General features: G+C 49.8%; 1 protein-coding gene across 1 annotated transcript; it reads right to left on the bottom strand.

Annotated features, from left to right (window-relative positions):
- Positions 1 to 4,444: 4,444 nt before the first annotated feature.
- Positions 4,445 to 6,374, bottom strand: LOC137301567 (myb-related transcription factor, partner of profilin-like). Its single transcript, XM_067971122.1, has 3 exons — positions 6,135 to 6,374; positions 5,651 to 5,810; positions 4,445 to 5,534 (listed from the first exon to the last, which is right to left on the bottom strand). Exons 1-3 carry the CDS (start codon positions 6,372 to 6,374, stop codon positions 4,537 to 4,539), a joined length of 1,398 nt encoding a protein of 465 aa, XP_067827223.1. The 3' UTR covers positions 4,445 to 4,536.
- Between the last annotated feature and the right edge of the window lie 9,689 nt (positions 6,375 to 16,063).

The following is a 16,063-nucleotide window of genomic DNA, read 5'->3' as shown; positions in this document are numbered from 1 at the left end:
TCACTCTTAATGTTAGGGTTAGCATTTTGGGTTAGGGTTAATGCATTAGGGTTAGGGTTGTGCTGCATTAGGGTTAGGATGGCATTAGGGTTAGGTTGTTTAGTGCGGGCAGGAGGGTAATTATACCCTTGTGTTCATATTCTCACTCAACCCTTGAATTTCTTGTCACTTATACCTGCCACTTTTGGTTAGCCCACGCTTTACCTTACCACCTGGCTTATTTTTCTTGCCGATCTCTTCTTAGTAGCTTCTTAATCAATAATCCTTTGATCCCTGTCTGGGGTTATAATAATTTCCTGGGTTTTGCCAACTTGCGGCCTCTATGTGGTAGTTATTTGCTTACTTGCATATTTTGTGTTTTGTTATTGGTGTTGGAATCATACCCTTTAGTTTATTTAGAGTAGTGTGAGCTTGAAGGTACATCCAATAATTAAAGGGCTGGACAGTGTGGTGAAGCTAAACCACTCTTGGCTGGGGCAGAGATTGAGCACATGGTCAATCTGATCTCCCAGGCTAGTTTTAATTGCCTGAGGGGGTCGGAGAGGAACCCTCCAGGGTATTTTTTCTTGATTTTTCTTGGAAGATTACATAACTGTGGGTGACCAGGATCCAATTGGATGGCCAGGGTCTGAGTGGGTTGGGGTTAGAGTATTAAGGTTAGGTCTGTTTGCTGTGGGCAGGGTGGGGTGCATTAGGTTTGGGGGTAGGGGTTAGGTTTGTTTGTTATGGGCCGGGTGTGGTAGGGTACTAGGGTTTTGGTTAGGGGTTAGGTTTTTGTTATGGGCAGGGTGGGCTGCATTAGAGTTAGGGTTATGGTTAGGGTTTAGGGTTAGGGTAAGGTTCAGGGTTAGGGTTTAGGCATTAGGGTTCGGGTACATTAGGGTTAAGGTTAAGTTTTAGGGGCAGGGTGGGGTCCATTAGAGTTAGGCTTAGGGATATGGGTTCGGTCTGTTTGTTGCGGGCCGGCCTGTATGTGGTAGGGTATTAGGGTTATATTTGTTGTGGGCTGGGTGTAGTTGGGTACTAGAGTTTTGGTTAGGGGTTAGGTTTTTGTTGTAGGCAGGGCGGGATGCATTAGGGTTAGGGATTACAGTTAAGGTTAGGGTTTAGGTCAGGGTCAGGGGTCAGGGTTGCAGTTAGGCTTCAGGGTTAGGATTTAGGGGTTAGGGTTTAGGGGTGCATTAGGGTTAGGGTTAGGCTTTAGGGGTAGAGTGGCGTGGATTAATGTTAGGTTTAGGGATATGGGTTGGATCTGTTTGTTGTGGGCTGTGGTAGGGTATTAGGGTTCGGTTTGTTGTGGGCAGGGTGGGATGTGGTTGTGGTTTGGGACTATGGATGGATTCGGGTTAGGTCTGTTTGTTGTGGGCCGATGGGGTGCATTAAAGTTAGGGTTAGGGGTAGGGCTTAAGTCTGTTTGTTGTGGCCATCGTAGGGTTTAATGGGTATTAGGGTTTGGGTTTTGTTAGGATTAGCGGTAGGGGTTAGGTCTGTATATTGTAGTTAGGGTATGGTGTAGTTGCAGTTTGAGAGATTTATCAGGATGGGGTTTGAATTTGTGGTAATTAAGGTCGGGGTAGTTTTGTGTATTAATTTTGGATTTTCCCTAATTTAGATCTGATTTAAGCCCTTTGGTAACTGAGTTTGTAGTGTTGTAATCCAATGTTTCTCCCTCCTTTTCCTTTGTGAGGTTGTCCAATTCATGTTGGTCTCCAACCCCATAAATTTCAGGGATGCAAGACCATGCTCCATGAAGTGTCGGGAGGTAGGTTTGTATACATCCTTTGTTCTAATAGCGCTGAGGTACCCTGTGAGCCTCATCCTTAGACTATTCCCTGTTTCTCCTACATACAAGATGTGGCATTGTTTGCATCGAATTGCATAAACAGCATTGCGCTGTTCACACATAATTCTCTGTTTTATTAGGGCTGCTTTTCCTGCGTGTCTATTTTGTATCATTTTGTGGATATTTAGGTATTTACATGTCCCATATTTTGGGTTTGTACAGTTCTGGGTTGCCTGTTTTCTTACTCCACTCCAGACCAGTAGATCCCGTAGATTTTTACCTCTTTTGTATGCTAATGTTATGTTGTATCGACTAAGTGTGTTGACATCCTCTTTTAGTTTTCCAAATTGGGTTTTAATTACTTTGTGTATTAGTTTGGTCGTTCTATGATATGTTGTTATCAGTGGTAGTCTTGCTGCTTCTCTGTTTGGCCATGGGCTATTCAGTCCCCTCAGGAAATCTGACCCAATGCGCCTGAAGAACCTTTTCGTGTAACCTCTCTGTCTCAGTGCAGTAAATAGGGTTGTGGTGGCTTCCCTAAAGTCCTCTCCATTTGTGCATATGCGGTGAAAACGTGTTAGTTGTGACTTCACCAGCCCCCGAAAGGTATGTTTTCGATGGTGGCTGTTTATGTGCAGAAGTCTATGGGCTCGATTTTAGCGTCGGGTTTCCTGTGCGTTATCGGCAGGGCGGGCTCCAAAATGTCAATTTCCACGTGCGGGAGCAGATCGCGCCGAGATCCCGGCCACTTCCGGGTGCCACGCTGATGTGCGGGGCTGCGTGTGCAGACCCCGCTGGTGGGAATCCCGCAGGCACTTAAAGCCAGCGGGGTTCCACTTGAGTGTACTTACCTTGCTTGTTGAGATCATTAAATGAGCTGAATCAGCTGTCAAAACAGGAAGTGTGGGATTTTAACTTCAAGGCAGAGTGTTTCACACACTGGGGGAAACAGTCTCCCTTCAACCGGTCGTGTTCCAGCCAGCAGCCTGTGGCAGCTGCCAAGGTGCACTTCACAGCGGGTGGGAGAGCCCTCACCCACGCAGGAGGCCACCGCGTCACATAGGGCAACCCCTGCCCTCCACCAACCCCCGCCAAGCCAGAGGACAGACCGACGTGAAACCACAGCCCCAGTGCGAGGAACCACCTACCTACCCTGCACAACTCCTCAGACCAACACCTGCCAGATGGGTGGTGCGTTGACATCCTCGGAGGACGAACAGCATGACCAGCCCCAGCAGCCTCGCAGTCCACGCCGTCCGCCTCGGAGACGTGGAGCCCCCCAACACGGTGCTGTGGCACACCCACCTGCACAGCAGGAGGGAGGGCAACCACAGAGAGAGATGTGTCGCAGGAGGCACTACCCTCCGCACAGGGTGTACAGACCGAGGCTCAGCTTCATGGACCTCTCCGAGGAGCAGTGCATACGTCGGCTCAGAGTCAATCGCCAGGTAGTCGCCGACATCTGCAGCCTCCTTAACGACGAGCTGCTCCCTGATGGACCAAGCAGCATCTTCTTACCTGTCGCCGTCAAAGTCACCACTGCCCTCAACTTCTTCGCATCCGGATCCTTCCAGGGTGCCACCGGGGACATCACCGGGGTCTGTCAGTCGTCTGCACACAAGTGCATAAGGCAGGTCACCGATGGGTTGTTCCGCAGGGCCTCGCACTACATCAACTTCGCCATGGACGAGCGCAGCCAGATGGAGAGGGCGGTTGGATTCCATGCCATGGCTGGCTTCCCATGGGTGCAGGGTGTAATCGACTGCACCCACATCGCAATACGGGCACCTCCGCATGAGCCAGGGCTGTTCATCAACAGGAAGGGGTATCACTCCATGAACGCCCAGCTCATCTGTGACCACCGCCAGAGATTCCTACACGTGTGCGCCAGATACCCCGGCAGCTGCCATGATGCTTTCATCCTCAGCGAGTCCACCGTCCCGCCCATCCTCCACGCACCCAACGCCGGCAACGGCTGGCTCCTCGGCGACAAGGGGTATCCCCTACACACGTGACTCATGACGCCTCTGAGGAACCCCATCACCGAGCCGGAGCGTCGGTACAATGACAGCCACACTGCTACCAGGTCTACAATTGAGCAGACCATAGGGCTGCTCAAGATGCGCTTCAGGTGCCTTGATCATTCTGGGGGAGCGCTCCAATACACACCATTCAGAGTGGGACGAATCATAGTTGTCTGCTGTGCCCTGCACAACATGGCCCAACAGAGAGGGGTGCCGCTGGAGGACGCCCCATCCACACCCACCACCCACATTGAGGACGGTGATGAGGAGGAGGAGGAGGACGAGGAGGATGAGGAGGAGGTGGAGGAGGTGGAGGAGGAGGAGGAGGAGGAGGACGTGCCAGAGGATGGTGGACGACCCATGCGCCGAACCACGACTCACCGGGATGCTCGCCGGGCCAGGGAGGCACTCATACGTTAACGGTTCTCCTAGAGTCAGACAGTGCGAGGCGCTCGCATCTCCTCACCTGCACATGCGAGGGGCCATACCAGCCCCCTCCACTGAAGAGTGTTGCCAGTACCCACGCATCCACAGCAGTGTGCCCAATGGGCGGCAGCAGGTGTTCGCCGTCATGATGGGCTGCACGGAACGCACCTATTGCACAGGCCGCGGAAGAATGGACGAGAGGTGGCAGGAGTGGTGAGAACGAGTGTTTAATATGTACAATGTGAAATACTATAAACAAAACGTGTACAAATTAACAAACACCCTGGTGCATTCCCTTTGTGCTTATAATGCCTTTGGATTTCTTTTCCGGGAACCCCTACGTGGTGCTACCCCTGTGGCTCCAGCAGAGGTAGCAGCAGGTTGCTCCTGTTCGTGCCCTGACCGGGTAGATGCTTTGGGCGGACGGCCCCTGGGTTTCGGTGCCCGTGAGGGCACCTCCACAGACTGCTCCTCCTGCACTGGAGCAGGGGCAGACTCGGCCACCTGGAGAGGAGGCACCATTGCGTGTACTGGTTGAGAGGGGGGCAACGGGTGGGATGTGGGGGCGCCTTGAGAAGCGTCCCCGCTTCCATGTCCCCGTTCACCATCATCCCTCTCGTGGCCTCGGCCCACATCACCCCTTCCACCCTGCTGGACGACAGTTTGGATGGCATGTGTGAGGCCTTGCAAGGCCACCCCTAGTGTATCCGTCAGCCTGTTTATGGCGGCGGAATGTTGCTCACCCTGAATCCGTACAGCCGTTGTCAGGGCCTGCACGGACTCAATGTGGAGCTGTGCGTGACGCTCGAGGTAGGCGAGCCTGTCTTCCACCGCAGACGCTCCCGCACCTACCCGCGACACTATGTCGCCGGTACCCTCCTGTGCCTGCGCCACCAATGCCCGCATGCAGGAGTTGGACTCCTCCATCGCCTGCGCAATTGTGGACAATGCACGCGGCACCTCTCCCAGTACCTCGGCAATTATCTGGTGCCCCTCGACGGCTCTCCTTTTCACTGGTGGCCCCCTGGGTTCAGCATCTGGATCCAGGTGAGCAGAGCCTGGAGATGAGTGCTCCCACCGACGCCGACCCTCCGTGGCTGCCCCTGCCACCAGGGTCTGCTCATGCTCACTCGTGCGCGGTGAATCACCAAGTGCTACCCCAACTAGTTGGCGAGGGGGACCCACCGAGGTGCGTGTCTCTGCGCTGGTGGATGGTTGGCTCAGATGTGATGATGCACTCTCAGAGACCGCTATGTCCTCTGAGGAATCGCCCTCCTCAATCACAGGACTCGCAGACGGCCCTGCAAGAGAACAGAGGGCACTATGAGGCATGTGCACCAACGTTACGGTGCGCCTGATGGCAGGTGATGATACGGTCACTCGCGATCATGGGTGTTGAGTGTCAGCTTTCCCTTACCGGCCGTTTCTGCAGCGACAGACTCGCCATCTGCGACAGACAGGCAATGTGGCGTGCGGGCGAGGTCGAGCGCCTCCACCTCTGCGTCTGTCGGGTCGACCACGTGCGGCGGGCCACCTCCGGTGCGTGCCCTTTCCTTGTTGTTTTTGCTTCTCTTCTCCTGTCAAGGCAAAACACAGATGCGTGAGTGGGTGCGTATTGCATAGTGACACGCATCGAGCATTGGTGTGGGTGGGTTGAGCGTGGGGCAGATGGATGGGAGGATGCGTGTGCCACGTGCCCATCCCATTGCATGGGGATTGGGGTGTGTGGTAGTGTTCGGGTGGGGACAGGGACAGTGGGTACTTGGGGGCACGGCGAGGATGGTGAGTGAGTGGCTGTGAGGATTGCTGCGGGAGCGCTGTGGTGGCTCTGCAGGAGGCGTTGTGATCTGTTTGGCGTGATGGTGGGGACAGGTTGTGGGAGAGTGCGTTGGTGTACTCACCTTGCCGGACCTAGTGAGGTCATTGAACCGCTTGTGGCACTGCTCCCATGTTCTGGGGGCGTTGGCCCTGCTGCTGACCTCCGCCGCCACCTCTGCCCATGCCTTCCTGGTGGCAGCGGCAGGGCACTTGCGTCCGTCCGCAGGGAACAGAGTGTCCCTCCTCCTCCTCACACCCTCCAGCATCAGCTGCAGCGCAAGGTCCGAAAAACATGGCGCAGCCTTTCCCCTGGGTTGAGCCATCATGTCTTGCCTACTGATTGCAGCAGGAGGGGCTTTGGGAGACTGCCCCTTTAAGTGGAGCTCCTACATCGCATCGACGGTAGTGCGCATGCGCAGCCCGCCGGCATGCAGCTGGGGAGCGGAGAACCCGGAAGCAGGGCTTAATCAGTTCAATTATCCGGCGATCGTGCGGGGGGCGTACGCAATTAGCCGTCCGCGTTTTCCACGCTCCCGGAGGACCACCCGCTGGGAACCCGCAGGCCTGCTAAAATCCAGCCCTATGTGTCTGTTTCTTTAAAGAATACCTTTGTTGCTAACTTGTGGCTGTTATTTTCCTGTGCTAGTTTAAATACTGTGGTGTCCAGGAAATCCACACTTTCTCTATATGTTGTAACTTTAAGTTTAATGGATGGGTGGTGATTGTAGAGTGTATTTACAAATTCTTCCAATTCTGTTTCCATCTTAATCCAGACTCCCCATATGTCATCCAGGTAACTGGAATAATACATCGGCAGCCTGGGACACTTTTCAAAGACCAGTCTGCCATGTATAGATTTGCGTAGGCCAGGGCAAATTTTTTGCCCACAGCCGTGCACTTAATCTGGAGGTAAAATTCCTCTTGAAATTCAAAGTCATTTTTTGTTAGTCCCAGGTGTAATAGCTGGATTGTGGCTGCATCTGGTCTGTGGGGTTGGGGGAACTTTCGAAGGATATTTTCCACTGCCTGTTTCCATGTTTGTGTGTAGGCTTTCAATGTCCATGGTAAAGAGAATTGCGTTCGGGGGTATGGTCAGTGAGTTTACTATTTCTATAAAATGGTAAGTGTCTTTAATGTAGCCAGGGTGCTTCTGTGATAAGGGGTTTAGGAATGAGTCAATGTATTCTGCTATCCTGTAGGATTCACTACCACAGTCTGTCACAATGGGTCTTTCTCGTGGTATTTCTCCTGGTACTGTCCATGTGTCAGGGTGCTTATGTATTTTGGGTAGTATATAGAATTTTCAGGGTTGTGGTTAGGTTTAGCATTTTGGGCAGAGGGGGGAACAGGCCCGCCCTGTGTTGTCTGCCGCTTGGGACTGCTGGCCCACACTTTGGATTGGTCCTGCTGTCCAAATGAATGTACCTTGACCTGTAGTTTTAGGCATCATCCATTGTTCCTTCTTGGAAATACTCCGACCGTTTTCGCGGCCTTTGCGGCTTGTCAGAGAGGGACAAAAACAAGCCGAATCCAAAGTGTGTCGCTCTTAGTGTTAGGTTTAGCATTTTGGGCAGAGGGGGGAACAGATCTGCCCTATGTTGTCTGCCGCTTGGGACTGCTGGCCCAAACTTTGGATTGTTCCTGCATTAGGGTTAGGGTTAGAGTTAGGTTATTAGGGTTAGGCTTAGGGTTAGTGTATTACGGTTTGGGTTAGGGTTAGTGCATTAGGGTTAGGGTTACGCTGCAATAGGGTTAGGGTTAGTGTGAGGTTTAGCATTAGAGTTAGGTTTATCATGGTGGGCAGAGGAGGGAAAAGCCCTCACTACGTTGTCTGCGTTCGGGTTAGGGTTAGGGTTAGGGTTACGCTGCATTAGGGTTATGGTTAGGGTTAGTGCATTAGGGATAGGGTTAGTGTTAGGGTTCGTGCATTAGGGTTAGTGTTACCGTTCGGGTTAGTGCATCAGGGTGAGGGTTAGCGTTAGGGTTAGGGTTAGTGCATTAGTGTCAGGGTTGGGGTTAGGGTTAGGGCATTAGGATTAGGGATAGGGTTACGCTGCATTAGGGTTAGGGTCAGGGTTAGGGTTAGGGTCAGGGTCAGGGTTAGTGTCAGGGTCAGGCTTGGGGTAGTGTCAGGATCAGGGTTACGCTGCATTTGGTTTAGGGTTAGGGTTAGGATTACGCTGCGTTAGGGTTAGGGTTAGATTTAGGGTTAGGGTTAGGGTTAGGGTACGCTGCATTAGGGATTAGGGTTAGGGTGAGGGTTAGGGTTAATGTTAGGTTTTAAAATGGTGGACAGAGGGGGGAAACGCCCTCCCCATGTTGTCTGCCTCTGCATTAGGGTTAGGGTTAGGGTTAGGGTTACGCTGCATTAGGGTTAGGGTTAGGCCGCATTAGGGTTAGGGTTAGGGTTAGGGTTAGGGTTAGGGTTACGCTGCATTAGGGTTAGGGTTAGGGTTAGGGTTAGGGTTAGGTTTTAAAATGGTGGACAGAGGGGGGAAAACGCCCTCCCTATGTTGTCTGCCTCTTGGTTCTGGCCCGCACCTCAGACTGTTGCTGTTGTCCAAATGAATGCACCTTGTGGTTTAGCTTTAGGCACCATCCAGAGTTCCTGCTTGGCTACTACTGCATTAGGGTTAGGGTTAGGGTTAGGGTTAGGTTTTAAAATGGTGGGCAGAGGGGGGAAACGCCCTCCCTATGTTGTCTGCCTCTTGGTTCTGGCCCGCACCTCAGACTGTCGCTGTTGTCCAAATGAATGCACCTTGTGCTTTAGCTTTAGGCACCATCCAGAGTTCCTGCTTGGCTACTATTGAATGTGTCCCGTCCTCCAGCCTTAAGTACCATCCATCGTTCCTTCTTGGAACACTCCGACCGGTTTCGCCATCTTGCGGCTCATCAGGGAGCTACAAACAAACAGACCAAGTCCTTAGTGCGTCACTTGCAAAGGTTAGGTTTTAAAATGGTGGGCAGAGGGGGGAAACGCCCTCCCTATGTTGTCTGCCTCTTGGTTCTGGCCCGCACCTCAGACTGTTGCTGTTGTCCAAATGAATGCACCTTGTGCTTTAGCTTTAGGCGCCATCCAGAGTTCCTGCTTGGCTACTATTGAATGTGTCCCGTCCTCCAGCCTTAAGTACCATCCATCGTTCCTTCTTGGAACACTCCGACCGGTTTCGCCATCTTGCGGCTCATCAGGGAGCTACAAACAAACAGACCAAGTCCTTAGTGCGTCACTTGCAAAGGTTAGGTTTTAAAATGGTGGGCAGATGGGGGAAACGCCCTCCCTATGTTGTCTGCCTCTTGGTTCTGGCCCGCACCTCAGACTGTTGCTGTTGTCCAAATGAATGCACCTTGTGCTTTAGCTTTAGGCACCATCCAGAGTTCCTGCTTGGCTACTATTGAATGTGTCCCGTCCTCCAGCCTTAAGTACCATCCATCGTTCCTTCTTGGAACACTCCGACCGGTTTCGCCATCTTGCGGCTCATCAGGGAGCTACAAACAAACAGACCAAGTCCTTAGTGCGTCACTTGCATTAGGGTTAGGGTTAGGGTTAGGGTTAGGGTTACGCTGCATTAGGGTTAGGGTTAGGGTTAGTGCATTAGGGTTAGGGTTAGGGTTAGGGTTAGGTTGTATGGTGTGGGCAGGAGGGTAGTTACACCCTCTTGTGTTCGTATTCTCACTCAACTCTTGAGCTTCTTGTCACTTATACCTGCCACTTTTGGTTGGCCCACGCTTTACCTTACCACCTGGCTTCTTTTTCTTGCCGATCGCTTCTTAGTAATTTCTTGATCCGTAATCCTTTGATCCCCCTCTGGGGTTATAATCAGTTCCTGGGTTTTGCCAATTTATGGTCTCTATGTCGTATTTAGTTATTATTATTGGTGTTGGAACTCTACCCTTTAATTTACGTAGTGTTAGGGTTATGTTGTATTGAGGTTGGGGGGTTCAGGTTAGGGTTAGGGTTGCTGCACTGGGGTTAGTGTTGGGGTTAGGTGAGGGTCAGGGTCGCAGTTAGGTTCAGGGCTATATTGGGGTTAGGTTGGGGTGCATCAGGGTTAGGGTTAGGTGTTTAGGGGTGGGGTGGGGTTAGGGTTATGTTTTAGGGTTAGGGTTAGGGTTAGGGTTAGTGCATTAGGGTTAGGGTTAGGGTTAGGGTTAGGGTTAGGTTTTAAAATGGTGGGCAGAGGGGGGAAAACGCCCTCCCTATGTTGTCTGCCTCTTGGTTCTGGCCCGCACCTCAGACTTTTGCTGTTGTCCAAATGAATGCACCTTGTGCTTTAGCTTTAGGCACCATCCAGAGTTCCTGCTTGGCTACTACTGAATGTGTCCCGTCCTCCAGCCTTAAGTACCATCCATCGTTCCTTCTTGGAACACTCCGACCGGTGCTGCATTAGGGTTAGGGTTAGGTTTAGGGTTAGGGTTAGGGTTACGCTGCATTAGGGTTAGGGTTAGGGTTAGGGTTAGGTTGTATGGTGTGGGCAGGAGGGTAGTTACACCCTCTTGTGTTCGTATTCTCATTCAACGCTTGAGCTTCTTGTCACTTATACCTGCCACTTTTGGTTGGCCCACGCTTTACCTTACCACCTGGCTTCTTTTTCTTGCCGATCGCTTCTTAGTAATTTCTTGATCCGTAATCCTTTGATCCCCCTCTGGGGTTATAATCAGTTCCTGGGTTTTGCCAATTTATGGTCTCTATGTCGTATTTAGTTATTATTATTGGTGTTGGAACTCTACCCTTTATTTTACGTAGTGTTAGGGTTATGTTGTATTGAGGTTGGGGGGTTCAGGTTAGGGTTAGGGTTGCTGCACTGGGGTTAGTGTTGGGGTTAGGTGAGGGTCAGGGTCGCAGTTAGGTTCAGGGCTATATTGGGGTTAGGTTGGGGTGCATCAGGGTTAGGGTTAGGTGTTTAGGGGTGGGGTGGGGTTAGGGTTATGTTTTAGGGGTAGGGTTGGGTGCATCAGGGTTAGGGTTAGGTGTTTGGGGGTAGGGTAGGGTGCATCAGGGTTAGGGTTAGGTGTTTAGGGGTAGGGTAGGGTGCATCAGGGTTAGGGTCCAGGGTCAGAGTTGTGATTAGATTCAGGGCTGGGGGGTTGGAGTTATGGGTTAGGGTTGCATTAGGGGTAGGGTTAAGTGAGGGTCAGGGTTTAGGAGTAGGGTTAGGGTTAGGGTTAGGGTTAGGGTTAGGGTTAGGGTTAGGGTTAGGGTGAGGTTGTATGGTGTGGGCAGGAGGGGAGTTACACCCTCTTGTGTTCGTATTCTCACTCAACCCTTGAGCTTCTTGTCACTTATACCTGCCACTTTTGGTTGGCCCACGCTTTACCTTACCACCTGGCTTCTTTTTCTTGCCGATCGCTTCTTAGTAATTTCTTGATCCGCATTAGGGTTAGGGTTAGGGTTAGGGTTAGGGTTAGGGTTAGGGTTAGGTTGTATGGTGTGGGCAGGAGGGTAGTTACACCCTCTTGTGTTCGTATTCTCACTCAACGCTTGAGCTTCTTGTCACTTATACCTGCCACTTTTGGTTGGCCCACGCTTTACCTTACCACCTGGCTTCTTTTTCTTGCCGATCGCTTCTTAGTAATTTCTTGATCCGCATTAGGGTTAGGGTTAGGGTTAGGGTTAGGGTTAGGGTTAGGTTGTATGGTGTGGGCAGGAGGGTAGTTACACCCTCTTGTGTTCGTATTCTCACTCAACGCTTGAGCTTCTTGTCACTTATACCTGCCACTTTTGGTTGGCCCACGCTTTACCTTACCACCTGGCTTCTTTTTCTTGCCGATCGCTTCTTAGTAATTTCTTGATCCGCATTAGGGTTAGGGTTAGGGTTAGGGTTAGGGTTAGGGTTACGCTGCATTAGGGTTAGGGTTAGGGTTAGGGTTCGGGTTAGGGTTAGGGTTAGGGTTAGGATTAGGGTTAGGGTTAGGGTTAGGGTTAGGGTTAGGGTTAGGGTTAGGGTTAGGGTTAGGGTTAGGTTGTATGGTGTGGGCAGGAGGGTAGTTACACCCTCTTGTGTTCGTATTCTCACTCATCCCTTGAGCTTCTTGTCACTTATACCTGCCACTTTTGGTTGGCCCACGCTTTACCTTACCACCTGGCTTCTTTTTCTTGCCGATCGCTTCTTAGTAATTTCTTGATCCGTAATCCTTTGATCCCCCTCTGGGGTTATAATCAGTTCCTGGGTTTTGCCAATTTATGGCCTCTATGTCGTATTTAGTTATTATTATTGGTGTTGGAACTCTACCCTTTATTTTACGTAGTGTTAGGGTTATGTTGTATTGAGGTTGGGGGGTTCAGGTTAGGGTTAGGGTTGCTGCACTGGGGTTAGTGTTGGGGTTAGGTGAGGGTCAGGGTCGCAGTTAGGTTCAGGGCTATATTGGGGTTAGGTTGGGGTGCATCAGGGTTAGGGTTAGGTGTTTAGGGGTGGGGTGGGGTTAGGGTTATGTTTTAGGGGTAGGGTTGGGTGCATCAGGGTTAGGGTTAGGTGTTTAGGGGTAGGGTAGGGTGCATCAGGGTTAGGGTTAGGTGTTTAGGGGTAGGGTAGGGTGCATCAGGGTAGGGGATTAGATTCAGGGCTGGGGGGTTGGAGTTATGGGTTAGGGTTGCATTAGGGGTAGGGTTAAGTGAGGGTCAGGGTTTAGGAGTAGGGTGGGGTGTGTTAGGCTTAGATTTTAGGGGTGGGGTGGGAGATTAGGTTTGCTGTATTAGAGTTACGGTTAGGCTTTAGGGGTAGAGTGGGGTGCATTTGGAGAGTTGTGATTAGATTCAGGGCTGGGGGGTTGGAGTTATGGGTTAGGGTTGCATTAGGGGTAGGGTTAAGTGAGGGTCAGGGTTTAGGAGTAGGGTGGGGTGTGTTAGGCTTAGATTTTAGGGGTGGGGTGGGAGATTAGGTTTGCTGTATTAGAGTTACGGTTAGGCTTTAGGGGTAGAGTGGGGTGCATTTGGAGAGTTGTGATTAGATTCAGGGCTGGGGGGTTGGAGTTATGGGTTAGGGTTGCATTAGGGGTAGGGTTAAGTGAGGGTCAGGGTTTAGGAGTAGGGTGGGGTGTGTTAGGCTTAGATTTTAGGGGTGGGGTGGGAGATTAGGTTTGCTGTATTAGAGTTACGGTTAGGCTTTAGGGGTAGAGTGGGGTGCATTTGGAGAGTTGTGATTAGATTCAGGGCTGGGGGGTTGGAGTTATGGGTTAGGGTTGCATTAGGGGTAGGGTTAAGTGAGGGTCAGGGTTTAGGAGTAGGGTGGGGTGTGTTAGGCTTAGATTTTAGGGGTGGGGTGGGAGATTAGGTTTGCTGTATTAGAGTTATGGTTAGGCTTTAGGGGTAGAGTGGGGTGCATTTGGAGTTAGGATTTGGGATATGGATGTGGTCTGTTTGTAGTTAGGGTTGGGGCTTTGGTCTGTTTGTTGTGGGCAGTGTGGGGTTTAGTGGTTTTGGTTAGCTTAAACAGTAGGGGTTAGCTCTGTTTATTGTGATTAGGGTAGGGTGTGGTGTGGTTGCGGTTTGGGAGGTTTATCAAGTTGGGGTTGGGATTTGTGGTAATTAAGGTCGGGGCAGTTTTGTTTTTTGATGTTGGATTTCCCCCATTTTAGATCTGATTTAAGCCCTTTGGTAACTGAGTTTGTAGGGTTGTTATCCAGTGTTTTTCCCTCCTCTTCCTTTGTGAGGTTGTCCAGTTCATGTTGGTCTCCAACCCCATAAATTCCAGGGATTCAAGACCATGCTCCATGAAGTGTCGGGAGGTAGGTTTGTATACATCCTTTGTTCTAATAGCACTGAGGTGCCCTGTGAGCCTCATCCTTAGACTATTCCCTGTTTCTCCTACATACAAGATGTGGCATTGTTTGCATCGAATTGCATAAACAGCATTGTGCTGTTCACATGTAATTCTTTGTTTAATTAGGGCTGCTTTTCCTGTGTGTCTATTTTGTATCATTTTGCGGATTATTAGGTATTTACACGTCCCACATTTTGGGTTTGTGCAGTTCTGGGTTGTCTGTTTTCTTATCCTACTCCGAACCAGCATGTCGCGAAGGTTCCGAGTTCTTTTGTATGCCGACGTTATGTGGTATCGACTAAGTGTGTCAACATCCTCTTTTAGTTTCCCAAATCGGGTTTTAATCACTCCGTGTATTAGTTTGGTCATTGTATCGTATGTCGTTATCAGTGGTAGTCTTGCTACTTCTCTGTTTGGCCGTGGGCTATTCAGTCCCCTCAGGAAATCAGACTTAAGGTGCCTGAGGAACCTTTTTGTGTAACCTCTCTGTCTCAGTGCAGTAAATAGGGTTGTGGTGGCTTCCCTAAAGTCCTCTCCGTTTGTGCATATGCGGTGAAAACGTGTCAGTTGTGACTTCACCAGCCCCCGAAAGGTATGTTTTGGATGGTGGCTGTTTATGTGCAGGAGTGTGTGTGTGTCTGTTTCTTTAAAGAATACCTTTGTTGCTAGCTTGTGGCTGTTATTCTCCTGTTGTAATTTAAATACTGTGGTGTCCAGGAAATCCACACTTTCTCTATGTGTTGTAACTTTAAGTTTAATAGATTGGTGGTGACTGTTGAGAATACCTACAAATTCTTGCAATTCTGTTTCTGTGTGAGTCCAGACTCCCCATATGTCATCCAGGTATCTGTAATAACACATCGGGAGCTTGGAACACTTTTCAAAGACTGTGTTTTCCCAGTCTGCCATGTATATGTTTGCGTAGGCCGGGGCAAATTTCTTGCCCATAGCCGTGCCCTTAATCTGTAGGTAGAATTGCTCCTGGAATTCAAAGTCATTTTTTGTTAGTCCTAGGTGTAATAGCTGGATTATGGCTGCATCTGGTCTGTGGGGTTGGGGGAACTTTCTAAGGATATTTTCCACTGCCTGTATGCCTCTGTCTGTTTCTATGTTTGTGTATAGGCTTTCAATGTCCATGGTAAAGAGTATTGCGTTCGGGGGTACGGTCAGTGAGTTCACTATTTCTATGAAGTGGTAAGTGTCTTTAATGTAGCTAGGGTGCTTCTGTGATAAGGGGTTTAGGAATGAGTCAATGTATTCTGCTATCCTGTAGGATTCACTACCACAGTCTGACACAATGGGTCTTCCTGGTGGTATTTCTCCTGGTACAGTCCATGTGTCAGGGTGCTTGTGTATTTTGGGTAGTATGTAGAATTTTCTGGGTTGTGGTTGTTCCCCCCTTAGGTATTCCACTTGTTTCTGATTCAAGTGTTTAGATTTCTTTAGTTCTGTTAAAATGTTTCCAATCTCTTTTCGTGTGTCCTGGTAAATTGGTCCTGCTAATTTCGTGTAGTGGGCTGTATTATTAAGCTGTCTGTGAGCTTCAAGTAGATACTGTTGCCTATCCATGATCACTATACTACTGCCCTTATCTGCTGGTTTTATGATTATATCTAGATTGTTTCTAAGTTCTATGATTGCCCGTCTCTCTCTTCCAGTGAGGTTTTGCTTGTCTGTCTGTTTAGGGATTTTTTCAATTTGTGATTGAGTCTGTTTAATAAAGTTTAGGATTTCTGGCTCTATTTTATTGTTTGGTGGGGTCCATTCTGATGGTGGTGTAAAAGGTTGCTTGTCTGTTTCTGAATCGCTAAAGTAATCGGTCAGTTTTACTCTCCTGTAAAACCTTTTCAGATCTTCCTGAATTTGTACTTTACAATGTTTTGGGGTTGGAACAAATGTAAGGCCCTTGTTTAAAACCCTCTCCTGTACCTCTGTGGGGTTAAAGAGTTGGGAAATATTAATAACAGTTTTTCCCAGGTGTAATCTACCCTTCTCTTGGGTTAATGTCCTTTTTAGTTTAAAGACTTCATCCACTGGTTTATTATGTTATGGGCAGTGCTATCTGTCCAATGGATGTGGTCAGCCCCCACTTTAAAGGATCTAGCATTAATTGCTGGTATGTAATTCTGTTTTTTTATATGCTGGTTAATTCCTCTGATTGTATCCCTCTCTGTTTCTGGAAGTAAGTTACTGAAGTTAATTTCCGGCACCCAGATCTGAGCATTTGGGAATGTGCTCTTAGCCAATTTAAGTAA

Source organism: Heptranchias perlo, chromosome 34 (assembly GCF_035084215.1).
Source record: "Heptranchias perlo isolate sHepPer1 chromosome 34, sHepPer1.hap1, whole genome shotgun sequence".
Classification (NCBI taxonomy): Eukaryota; Metazoa; Chordata; class Chondrichthyes; order Hexanchiformes; family Hexanchidae; genus Heptranchias; species Heptranchias perlo.
The sequence above is the reverse complement of the archived record's forward strand: the minus strand, read 5'-3'. Positions and strand labels throughout refer to the sequence as shown.

Excerpts from the sequence above, each read along its gene's own strand:
- LOC137301567 (XM_067971122.1), bottom strand. The coding sequence starts at position 6,374 with ATGGCTCAACCCAGGGGAAAGGCTGCGCCATGTTTTTCGGACCTTGCG. Across the intron at positions 5,811-6,134 it reads ACCTCACTAGGTCCGGCAAG|GAGAAGAGAAGCAAAAACAA; the intron begins GTGAGTACACCA and ends TTGCCTTGACAG. Across the intron at positions 5,535-5,650 it reads TGTCGCTGCAGAAACGGCCG|GGCCGTCTGCGAGTCCTGTG; the intron begins GTAAGGGAAAGC and ends GTTCTCTTGCAG.